The sequence below is a fragment of the Salmo salar genome, chromosome ssa11 (assembly GCF_905237065.1).
Source record: "Salmo salar chromosome ssa11, Ssal_v3.1, whole genome shotgun sequence".
NCBI lineage: Eukaryota > Metazoa > Chordata > Actinopteri > Salmoniformes > Salmonidae > Salmo > Salmo salar.
Window position 1 is genome coordinate 9,210,158 of NC_059452.1, and position 12,936 is coordinate 9,223,093.

Below are 12,936 nucleotides of genomic sequence, written 5' to 3' on the forward strand. Positions count from 1 at the left end.
AGATAGAAGCTGAACAGCAGCACTGACTGTTCTATTACAACCTGGCAAGCTACCCAATTCGATTTACTGAGGAAGTTAACATTTCTACCAAACCTACTCACCCCTGGGAGAATTTTCATGTTGTGAAGAGCATTTTGTGCTTCCAATGCAGATTTGCGAGTGTAATATGTTATGAAACAACAACCTGTTTGGGGATATAAACAGTTATTAGACAAAGTAAATGTTACTCAATTATAAAATGACATTGATAGAATATTGGTGGGCCATCTATGCCTGTTCACCAGAGCTAAAGAACATGTTCTGTACATGTGTTAGTTCAGGCACACATCTCCCTTCACGTTTCTCTCCCTCTTCTGAACCCTTCCCATCAACCAATTTGATTGACATGATGATGTAGACTAGCCTACATCCGAGTATCATATTTCTGAACAGCCGATATAAAAACCTGCAATTTGAACCAACATTCCAAAAATATATATTTTGTAGGCTAATTTAGGATGTAGGCTACAACCTTTTCGGTCTGTTGTAACTAAGGATATTGCAGTAGCACAAGTAGGGCGCAGTCTACACATTGCATTGGAGAAAAAACAAATCTGTTTTAACCACAAATAACCTACATCTTATAAAAACTGAAAAACACTATTTTGACTGCCCATCTTGCTCCAAATCAGTCAAAGTTTTCAATGATGATGAAAAAAATATAATTAAATCGCCATTTAGACTGCCTGTCTGATTCCTGCTTCTTTGATATGCTGCGGCAGCGGAGGGAGTAGTAAAGTAGAGAATCCCGCAAATAGGCAGAGGCTTCTGTTGTTTAGCTATCGGGAACAGGATTCCAGAGAATTCAGCAACACAGCCAATACATATAATGAAAAGGCATGGAATTCTGGATAGGGTGAGGGTGTAGTGTAATGGACACCTCTGGTGAAGAACTCAAGACAGCACTGTCACCTTTGCTTTGTGGGGGGTTTTGACTCCTGTCACGCAAGACATTGATTTCATAGACGGCGCCGTAAGGCTCAAATAGCTCCCGCAGCTGTTCCTCTGCCCAGGACCGTGGAATCTGGCCAACGAACATCTTGATAGCATCGATGTCGGGCTGGTCTGGGTGGTCCAGGGTCCCATTCATCTTCTTTGCCCTGAGAGAGAAAGAAGATAAGTTGTTATAATATGGCTACATGATGTGAACTTGGGCAACAGAAGATACATTTATGAGCCGTCTTCCCCAGTGGCGCATTAAATATGTCCCTGCTGGAAATAACATATTTGCATAATCGACTAAGCAGCTGGAAGCTTCACAAAATTGCATCGGAGCAAAGGCTGTTTTGCAGAAATGTACAATCAAGTCTAGACTATTTCAGTAGCACTACATAACTTGTAGTCAAGTAATGTTGTTATTAAGTGTCAGTTGAAAGAGGTGCCATCTGAGGAAACGTTCTAACATGCATACAAAAACATACAGCACCAAATGCATACTGCCAGCAGAGAATTGACCTACGCAACTAAGACCAATAGCTCTAAAGAGAATGATCTTGAATGTGAAGTTTGTTTTGGGAGATCTGATCATTCATAACCAAACAATTATTCATCTCATGCAATATTGAAGGCCGCACAGAACAAAACAAGAAAATATTAGTCTACATCAAGTCCATCCTTGTCAAATTCATAATGAGTATGAATTAATATAAAAATCCATTTAAATATCATTTGAATGTGCAAGCACATACCAACTAGGTTTTCGATTGACAAACTGTACCTCCATATGGTCAGATTAGTCCAAATCAAGACTGTCTAACATGGTGACCAGACCGCACACGATCGTGCAGTATCGCATGCATGTTGATTTTATCCCCACACACCAGACGCGATCAGGACACGCAGGTTGAAATATCAAAACAAACTCTGAACCAACTATATGAATTTGGGGCCAGGTTGAAAAGCATTAAACATTTATGCCACTTTAAATAGCTAACTTGCTGTTGCTTGCTAATTTGTCCTGGGATATAAACATTGGGTTGTTATTTTAACTGAAATGCACTACACCGACAATTAATCATTTCTAACTTGTTAACAATTTATGCTAGTTAGTTTTTGCTACCATGTGGGTTTTAGCTTGCTTGAGCCTGCTAACTGAGGAGTGTTAACTCACCTGTTTCCATACACCTTTCATTTTAAAACATCTATCTTACAAAATAGTTTTTTAATCTAACTTCTTAACTCTACATGGAATTGTATTTGGGGTTTTTTACTCATTTTTTATCATCTTTACAGGAACATGCCACGGGCACTATCTGATGTGTGGAGATATTTCACTGCAGCTAACATAGAAGGATAAGCTGTGTACATTTGCAAATACTGTGCCAAATCATGTGTGAAGAATGCAACAAAGATGCAGAATCATCTGGCCAAGTGCATAAAATTCCCTCAGCGCTCACAACAAGCAACCTCTGACAAGTCTCTCTACTTCTATTCGAGGTGAAAATTATGAATCAGACACCTTATCGATAGCAACAGCTAATGGTCCTCCTGGAATCTGAAGTTTTTGACTCAATGGGAGGAAGGTAGTCAGAGAAATGCTGATGAATATCTTGCTCGAGCTGTGTATGTGACTCGTTCAGCTCTGATGCTCACAGGCAATGTGTATTGGAAGAGATTTCTGAATGTACTTCGCCCAGCATACACCCCTCCAGCCAGGCATACTTTATCTTCTCATTTGTAGGATGCAGAGTTCAACAGACTTCAAGTGAAGGTCAAGCAAATCACAGAAAGCAGACTGTATTGCAATCATCTCTGATGGGTGGTTGAATGTTCGTGAGCAAGGAATAATTAACTACATCATCTCCACCCCTCAACCGTATTCTACAAGAGCAGGCACAAGGGACAACAGACACACCGTTAATTCCCATATACTCCCGTTAATTCCCACTTCTGAATATTCCCCAAAATGTGCAACCCTACATAGCAACATACAAAACCTTTTTCAGATGACTGGCTAAATTGATTATTTGATGCGAAAACTAAAATGGATGAGTGGAACATATCTTTTGATCCTTTCGGTGGCATAACTATAGATTAATGGGGAAAAGAGATGGCAATAATACCCAGGCATGCAGATTTGGAGGACACTGCATTGAATGATCTAGAGAAAAGCCACAACAAAAAAGACAGTTAAGAATACAAACTGGGTTGTGCGTTGCGTCAAGGGATGGCTAGGGGGGGGGAGTTGTTGACGTCAAAACTGTCACTAAGGAAGAGTTAAACATCCTTCTCCGACAGTTTTAAGGAAATGCACGAAATGAGAAGGTGGGAGCAGTACAGCATAAGTAGATACCTGGCACACCATAGTGGGCTCAACAGGTTTCTAAAACACCCATCGGTCGCAGCTGGTGCCTTATGAAGGACACTGAATTTACCACCTCGAATCATGTATTTCTGGGCAACATCAAACATCTAAGGCAGCAAAGAAAATATATCACAAACAGCCACCCTCCCATCACCGATAAGGACATTGCCCAGCTCCAAAACTCCCAGGCTCTGAATCCGGGTACACCAAGGGGTCTGGTTCAGAAAGTGTGGTTCGACCTCCAGTTATATCTGGGTCAAAGAGGAAGAGAGGGGAACACACAACTAAAGCCCCAACTCATTCCTCGTAAAAACAGACGAGAACGGTTTAAGCCAAGGTATGTTGTTTATAGCCTGTTTGTGTTATTTCTAAGTTGCACTCGTTATTAGGCTACTGGAAAACAATATTATAAACGCATTCTCTCAGATACACCACTCTTGCATAGAACGAGGCCACAAAGAATCATCTGGACCTAAAGGAGACACCCGTGCCAATATATCTACAAACACCGGCTTCTCGGGCATTAATCCAAATAATGTTTTTAATGAAACTATGTCGATCATTATTTGAATGTTGGTAACTCGTTGTATAAAAGTGATAATGCCCTCGAAGCCGGTGTTTGTTGGATATATTGTCACGGTTTGCCGGCCAAAATATATTGTCTCGGGCCTAACAACACCCGTGCCAATATAGCCAACAAACACCGGCTTCTCGGGCATTATCACTTAAATGGATACTGCCCAACCCTAAGCTCTAACCATTAGCTCAACCCTGCTTTAGTTTCAAACGCATGACAACTGTTAGTAGCCTATTAATTCCCTTCACATGAACCCACTCTAAAGCCCTAATGTGTACGTTACATCTAAGCTAAAATGTTTCTATCTTTAAAAGTAAAAACACAAGATCAACAAATAATAAGCAGCACCCTTTCCTGACAATTTCCCTGTAGAGAAATTGACAGACTGCCATGGTTATAACATAGCTTAGACCACTTGTTTTAAGCCTCTGACATGTACAATAACTACTGATTGTAAGTCGATCTGGATAAAAACAGCTGCTAAATTATAAAAATGTAACTGCACTGCATACGGAATACAGACTATGAACCATTACGGGGGGCACTTGGGGAGTGTATGCACCTGTTGAAAACTCGCTCTACCACCGTTTGCGCCTCCAACACCTACATATCAAATTTAAAGCACCAAGTTTAGGACTCGAACATTATGGCAAGCACAAAAATGTGAAGTCACATGCTGGGACTAAACTACAGATCAAGAAATTGAATATCAGTCTATACAGCTGAAAATACACGGCGGAATACCAGGTGGAACCAATATATAGCCTACCATCCCCCCAAAATGACATTAAAAACGAATGTAAATAAAAAAACTACACCTCAAATCCATTTCTGAAAAGCACTTTTAAAAAAACATTCTGTACAAGCAATAAGCTTATTAACTCATTGCTAAATAAATAAGAAAAACTACTCACACAGGACTAGAATTCAAAGAGCAATGGTCCACCATCATCTCAGGCAAAAAATCCAGCTTAAAAGAGCCCATGTTTTGGGGTATGTTCCCTTTTCCAAAGAAAAATAAAAACAAACTTGATCACACTTTTTCACACCAGAAAAGTCAATACACTGCAAACCACTAGAGCCTTCTCAGAAACTTTTCAGCAGGAGGCTGCTGTGGAAAAACTATGCCGAAACCACATGGAGGCTGATCTATAACTACGAGAAGTAACATAAAATGGTAAAGAACCAACAACTTCAATTAATTGGACAACGGTGAAACGTTGAACCAGAGTATAACACAAAACAAATCCTCACTGTCCAACAAACTGGGTCTAGAATAACAGAAGAGTAGGCAGGCCACTAAAAGCTGTGGCCCCGGGTCCCACAAATAAAGTGCTGATGGGCTGGGGCTTTTTGTGAGCATTTCTCTTAGCCAAGCAGAACTGGGTGCAGCGTCAGATAAATAGTGTCAGATTGAGGCTGATAAGGGCGAGTGACTGTCCAGAATGAATGGGGAACTGGAGCGAGCTGGTAATCCCTGCACTAATATGAGGCTGTGGAGACAATCAGGTTCCGGCACTGGGACACGGTCACCCTGTTGTTCAGCGCAGTTGGGGGGGGGGCTGGGTCATATGACATTGGTCGCATTAACTCCCACCCTAACCCCCTGACCTTAGAAAAGCCACAGGCATGGCAGCGAACACAAACAAGGAGGGGAACCTGTGTAAACAACCTGGACAGTGGATGGCTCAATAAACTTGCCCTTTCTTTTGTTGCGCAATCACAACAACCAGAGTGGTTACAAAACCACCATTACGATTTAATACGCCCTACTTAAATTATAGCAAACACTGCTTTCAAGCTTTCGTGACCATTTCTGTACAATGTCAAGTTACATGCTGGGTCAATTAGGAATACAAAATGCCAGCCAGTACCCACCAAATTTCACAGTGGGTGCGAGACACTGTGGCTTGTGGGCCTCTCCAGGTCTCGCACCCACTGTGAAATTTGGTGGAGGCTCTGGAGGTGCTTCAGCAAGGCTGGAATCGGGCAGATTTGTCTTTGTGAAGGACACATGAATCAAGCCATGTACAAGGAAGTCCTGGAAGAAAACTTGCTTCCTTCTGCTTTGACAATGTTCCCCAACTCAGAGGATTGGTTTTTCCAGCAGGACAAACAATGATCCATGCAACACAGCCAGGTCACTCAAGGTGTGGATGGAGGACCACCAGATCAAGACCCTGTCATGGCCAGCCCAATCTCCAGACCTGAACCCCATTGAAAACCTCTGGAATGTGATCAAGAGGAAGATGGATGGTCACAAGCCATTAAACAATGCCAAGCTGCTTGAATTTTTGCGCCAGGAGTGGTATAAAGTCACCCAACATCAATCTGAAAGACTGGTGGAGAGCATGCCAAGACGTATGAGAGCTGCAATTGAAAATCAGGGTTATTCCACAAAATATTGATTTCTGAACTTCCTAAGTTAAAACATTAGTATTGTGTTGTGTGAAAAGGAATATGAACAAATTGTCTTGCATTAGAGGTCTGACAACACTATCTTTTTTGTTATTTTGACCAGTTGTCATTTTATGCAAATAAATGCTCTAAATTACTATTTTTATTTGGAATTTGGGAGAAATGTTGTCAGTAGTTTATAGAATAAAACAAAACAAAATCATTTTACCGAAACACATACCTATAAATAGTAAAACCAGAGAAACTGATAATTTTGCAATGTCTCCATTGCTTTCCAGAGCTGTGTATACACTTAAAGTCGTAAGTTTACATACACCTTAGCCAACTACATTTAAACTCAGTTTCTCACAATTCTTGAGAATTAATCCTAGTAAAAATCCCGTTTTAGGTCAGTTAGGATCACCACTTTATTTTAAGAATGTGAAATGTCAGAATAATAGTAGAGAGAATGATTTATTATTTGAGCTTTTTTTTCTTTCATCACATTCTCAGTGGGTCAGAAGTTTACATGCACTCAATTAGTATTTGGTAGCATTGCCTTTAAATTGTTTAACTTGGGTCAAACGTTTCAGGTAGCCTTCCACAAGCTTCCCAAAATAAGTTGGGTGCATTTTGGCCCATTCCTCCTGACAGAGCTGGTGTAACTGAGTCAGGTTTGCAGGTCTCCTTGCTCGCACACGCTTTTTCAGTTCTGCCCACAAATTTTCTATAGGATTGAGGTCAGGGCTTTGTGATGGCCACTCCAATACCTTGACTTTGTTGTCCTTAAGCCATTTTGCCACAACTATGAAAGTATGCTTGGGGTCATTGTCCATTTGGAAGACCCACTTGCGACCAAGCTTTAACTTCCTGACTGATGTCTTGAGACGTTGCTTCAACATATCCACAATTTTCCTACCTCATGATGCCATCTATTTTGTGAAGTGCACCAGTCCCTCTTGCAGCAAAGCACCCCCACAACATGATGCTGCCACCCCCGTGTTTCACGGTTGGGATGGTGTTCTTTGGCTTGCAAGCGTCCCCCTTTTCCCTCCAAACATAACGATGGTCATTGTGGCCGAACAGTTCTATTTTTGTTTCATCAGACCAGAGGACATTTCTCCAAAAAATAAGATCTTTGTCCCCATGTGCAGTTGCAAACCGTAGTCTGGCTTTTTTATGGCGGTTTTGGAGCAGTAGCTTCTTCCTTGCTGAGCGGCCTTTCAGGTTATGTCGATATAGGACTCGTTTTACTGTGGATATTGATACTTTTGTACCCGTTTCCTCCAGCATCTTCACAAGGTCCTTTGCTGTTGTTCTGGGATTGATTTGCACTTTTCGCACCAAAGTACGTTCATCTCTAAGAGACAGAACGCGTCTCCTTCCTGAGCGTGGTCCCATGGTGTTTATAGTTGCGTATATTGTTTGTATAGATGAACGTGGTACATTCAGGCATTTGGAAAATGCTCCAAAGGATGAACCAGACTTGGAGGTCTACAATTTTTTTTCCTGAGGTCTTGGCTGATTTCTTTGGATTTTCCCATGAGGTCAAGCAAAGAGGCACAGTTTGAAGGTAGGCCTTGAAATACATCCACAGGTACACCTCCAATTGACTCAAATGATGTCAATTAGCCTATCAGAAGCTACTAAAGCCATGGCATCATTTTCTGGAATGTTCCAAGCTGTTTAAAGGCACAGTCAACTTAGTGTATGTAAACTTCTGACCCACTGGAATTGTGATACAGTGAGTTATAAGTGAAATAATCTGTCTGTAAACAATTGTTGGAAAAATTACTTGGATCATGCACAAAGTAGTTGTCCTAACCGACTTGCCAAAACTATAGTTTGTTAACAAGAAATTTGTGGAGTGGTTGAAAAACGAGTTTTAATGACTCCAACCTAAGTGTATGTAAACTTCCGACTTCAACTGTATATACACACTACCGTTCAAAAGTTTGAGGTCACTAAGAAAACCACATTTTTGTCCATTAAAATAACATCACATTGATCAGAAATACAGTGAAGACATTGTTATTGTTGTAAATGACTATTGTAGCTGGAAACGGCAGCTTTTTATGGAATATCTACATAGGCGTACAAAGGCCCATTATCAGCAACCATCACTCCTGTGTTCCAATGGCACGTTGTGTTAGCTAATCCAAGTTTATCATTTTAAAAGGCTAATTGATCATTAGAAAACCCTTTTTCAATTATGTTAGCACAGCTGACAACTTATCCTTATTAAAGAAGCAATAAAACTGGCCTTCTTTCGAATAGTTGAGTATCTGGAGCATTAGCATTTGTGGGTTCAATTACAGGCTCAAAATGGCCAGAAACAAAGAACTTTCTTCTGAAACTTGTCAGTCTATTTCTGTTCTGAGAAATGAAGGCTATTCCATGCGAGAAATTGCCAAGAAACTGAAGATCTCGTTCAACACTGTGTACTAGTCCCTTCACACCAGAATAGAAAGAGGAGTGGGAGGCCCCGGTGCACAACTGAGCAAGAGGACAAATACATTAGAGTGTCTAGTTTGAGAAACATACACCTCACAAGTCCTCATCTGGCAGCTTCATTAAATAGTACCCGCAAAACACCAGCCTCAACATCAACAGTGAAGAGACGACTCCAGCATGCTGGCCATCTAGGCAGAGTTGCAAAGAAAAAGTCATGTCTCAGACTGGCCAAAAAAAGAAAAGATTAAGATGGGCAAAAGAACACAGACACAGGACAAAGGAACTCTGCCAAGGCCAGCATCCCGGAGTTGCCTCTTCACTGTTGACGTTGACTGGTGTTTTACGCTTGTGGGGGTCGTAGAGCAAAACGGCGAACACCATCATGTTCGTGAGAGTTTAAAACATAGTTTGTAGGCCAAACGCTACTAACAATTTTGTGAAAAGACTGATTTTCGGGATGTCTCATGGTCTGACACACCACTCCATCTGTAACCTTTCACTGCAGATGCGTAAGCGTGACATCGGCGGATGCGGTGGATTGAGACGGGTCCAATGCAGAAAAACATGTAGCTTTAAACAGACAGATTTTAGGGGGGAAGGGGGGGGGGGTTTATATGCTAATTCGATTTCCACAGTGGCGCAGACATTTACTCGAGACGGTTCAAATCGGGCCAGTGCTGTCTTAGATATCACGTACGAACAAACTAATGTATGAAAGCACTAACGGACGAAGACAGATCCACAGTCCCCTTCCCGATTTCATCGTGGGGACGACAAGTAGACCACACAGACAGACAGGAGGAGAACAGGAGACATCGGCCTAACTTATGAATGCATACTGATTAATGGCATAGAATGGTGTAGAACTAGGCTATTGTCACAATGTGTCTAATAGGGTTGTCAAGATAGCAGAATTTTGACTTCGATACCAAGTTTAGTATCATGACATTGTTTCCGCTGCAGTCATTTTACTGTGGCGCTGCGCCACGGCAAAATCATTGCCGCCACACCAAAATAATACGGAATATGAAAAAAAAGTACTTTTCCTCTGCAAACCTCATAATATGGACCATGCATATGCATGGTCCAATATGCAAAAATAAGTTTATAATAATTTTAACAATATGTTACTGGGCTTATTTCTGGAAGTGGAAACTCCATTTTAGATGGTGTCAGCATAATTTAATTTTAATTCATTTTGGAGTAGAATATCGTTTTAAAAAGTCACCTGAGCTTCTCAGTCCTTCTACATAAAAATATCTGGGGGGCACACCAGACCCCCCAAAAGAAGGGGGGAGGGACCCCCACTTCAACAGTTTATGGTGGAAATCAGCTATGAAATCGACATATTTTCAATTGACGTTAGCTTCAGCTGTAAGCTAGCAAGACAAGTTAGCTTACAAAGCTACCAGTATCTTCTCGCATTATAAAGTGTTCTAGCCTTTATGGACATTGTTTTGCAAACTGTAATTAACAGCTTCAACATTTCTACATGCAGTGTCACATTCAAGTGTGTTAACTTCTGTGCAGCATGAGTTTGGAGCTAACATGATGCAGTCCAGATCCCAGTACAGGCTAACAATTAGTAAGTGGAGCAGGCACAGTGCGTGCCTCGCACTATAAGGGGGACATTGGCTGTGCAGATAGAGTTGATCCGAGAGACACATTTGACACAAGTACCAAAACAAACATTTCAGTACCGAACAGTTTTTCATGTTCTAGTATTGAACATTTTCACTATCCCGTGCAACACTAGTGTCTACATTATAGAATAACAGATGCAGAAGTCATTTTCCATATAATGTCTGCTCAAAACATCCTAAGGCTTTTCAACTTTAGAATCTTGATTCACTACCATGCTTCACATGCAATTCTTAACCACTACTTGTAGGCCCAACTAGTATCTACTACTATAGTTAGTGTCCTCTACTGCATTTCAGCACCAGAATTAGCCCTTGTGTGGCATGTTGACCCAAAGCATACAAGTGTAGGCAGAGGGTCCACTGAAGGGGAAAAAGCAAGGGAGAGAAAGAGTTCTTACCCCCCCATGGTGGGCACCTCCAGGGCAGTTTGGGGAAGCTCACATTGTGGCTGCCCATGCTGCTCCGTGGACAGGTACAAACCCTCAGCGTCGATACTATCCATCCAGTGCCTTTCACAACCACTACAGAAACACACCAAACAGCACAGGACAAACATGACACCCATGTATTCACAAGAAAAACACAAACAGTGCATGGAAAGGACTTACAGTTGCTGAGACAAAGACATCCAGAGTTTGGCCAAGGAAAAAGTGTAACATGCACGTCGAAGATATGAGAGAAATCAAAATGTACATGACAAAACTGGACACACAACAATGATATTATAACAAATAAATGACAAGCACTGCATGTAGGCTAGACTGTACATTGTCGTTCTTTCTGGATGCAAACAAGGGCAGGGAACCTAGAGAACGTTACATGGAGTGCACAGCTAATAGAGCAGAGTGATTTGCCTTATTGCGTTGAGGATATGAAATGAGTGGACCTAAAAATACTACCAATAAAAAAATGTATTGGTAGTCTGAGTTACTTTGTGCTTCTCTGAATTATTTGCACAACTCACTCAAGGGATGCGAGAAGCTAGGTCAATGTGTTATCTAAGAACAAGGCATTTGGTTAGATTACAACTACCCTGGGGTGTAAAGGTGAAAAACTGCGTTCTGACACGAAGTACACCAACATTTACGCTTATACAATTGGTTAGCTGTGTTGTTGAAAGGACCCAAGATTCAGGACTGTTCACATGGCAGATGTCCATAGCTACTCCATCATGCCAAAGAGTGTTTAAAGACATGTGTCACAGTATTGCTTCCGTCCCTCTACTCGCCAGTCACCCTCGAAGCATTGTTACCTATCGCGCCACAAAAGCTGCAGCCCTTGCAGAGCAAGGGAAACAACTACTTCAAGGGCTCAGAGCAAGTGACTTCACCGATTGAAACGCTATTAGCGAGCACCCCGCTAACTAGCTAGCCATTTCACACCGGTTACACGTGCTCCAATAATTTGGCGACCAGTATTTTATATATTTTTTTTAAACCTCCCGCTTCGGGCTGGATGTGTCAATGTGTTTATACATGTATAAACTATGAGCAGAATTACTGTCATACCTCAATTGGCCACGAAATCCCTAGTTGGAAAGCAACTTTTCTGGAAAGCAACTGTTTTCTGGAAGCTGTGTAGTACCATTTTCTCTACATTTCCTCCCACGTGTGTCAGCCCCCTAGCAATTAGAGTTCCGGCCAATGAGCTTCAACCCCTTGCCATTTGAGTGACAGCTAGCAAGATGCACACACAGTAGAGCGAGAGAGAGCAATGACGTGGTGCACATAGTCAGTCGGGGACCATTTTGGGAACCGTTTTTGGCTTGTGGGTGCTACCTTCAGAACTACTGGCTAGAAAGTATACAGAAGTACCGGAGATCGCCTCCCAAATTGCGCAGCAGTCTAAGGCAGTGCATTGCAGTGCTTGAGGCGTCACTACAGATCCGGGTTCGATCCCAGGCTGTGTCACAGCCGGCCGTGACCGGGAGACCCATGAGGCGGCGCACAATTGGCCCAGCTTTGTCCGGGTTAAGGCAGGTTTGGCCGCCCGGGATTTCCTTGTCCCATCGCGCTCTAGTGACTCGTGGCGGGTCAGGCATCTGCAAGCTGACTTCGGTCACCAGCTGGACGGTGTTTCATCTGACACATTGGTGCGGCTGGCTTCTGGGTTAAGCGAGCAGTGTGTCAAGAAGCACTGCAGACTGGCAGGCTATTTTTCGGAGAACGCATGGCTCTCGAACTTCGCCTCTCGAGTCTGTAGGGTAGTTGCAGCGATGGGACAAAACTGTAACTACCTATTGGATATCACGAAATTGGGGAGAAAAATGGGTAAAAGTACAACAACAAAAAACAAAAAGTACAGGAGATACCTTTAAAGGTTAGGATTACTTTTCATAAATAAATATTGAACACTAGGAGTCTTTTTTTTTTATAAACACCAATAGGAGAAAATGAGTCCTTGATACTACTCAACTACACATTGTGCAGATCTTCCATGACTCAAGTGAAAATTACGTTTGTTTCCCTTTTATCAACCATAGGCCTCTAATCTCAGACAAGCATATGTTCACTTTGCTGTCA

The 12,936-nt window shown here is 42.0% G+C and overlaps 1 protein-coding gene across 43 annotated transcripts in view; it reads right to left on the reverse strand.

Annotated features, from left to right (window-relative positions):
- Positions 1 to 12,936, reverse strand: part of LOC106561939 (CUGBP Elav-like family member 1) — a 56,290-nt gene that overhangs the window by 26,801 nt on the left and 16,553 nt on the right. For 36 of the 43 annotated variants that reach the window (XM_045688999.1, XM_014126375.2, XM_045689001.1 and 33 more), the window contains exons 3-5: positions 10,813 to 10,935; positions 952 to 1,139; positions 102 to 184 (exon numbers count right to left, since the gene is read on the reverse strand). In XM_045688999.1, the coding sequence (XP_045544955.1) occupies positions 102 to 184; positions 952 to 1,139; positions 10,813 to 10,916 (375 nt within the window). In that variant the 5' untranslated portion in view covers positions 10,917 to 10,935. Of the gene's footprint in view, positions 1 to 101; positions 185 to 951; positions 1,140 to 4,834; positions 5,222 to 10,812; positions 10,936 to 12,936 lie in introns of those variants that run through there. The other 7 variants (XM_045689012.1, XM_014126389.2, XM_045689010.1 and 4 more) reach the window with 4 other exon arrangements.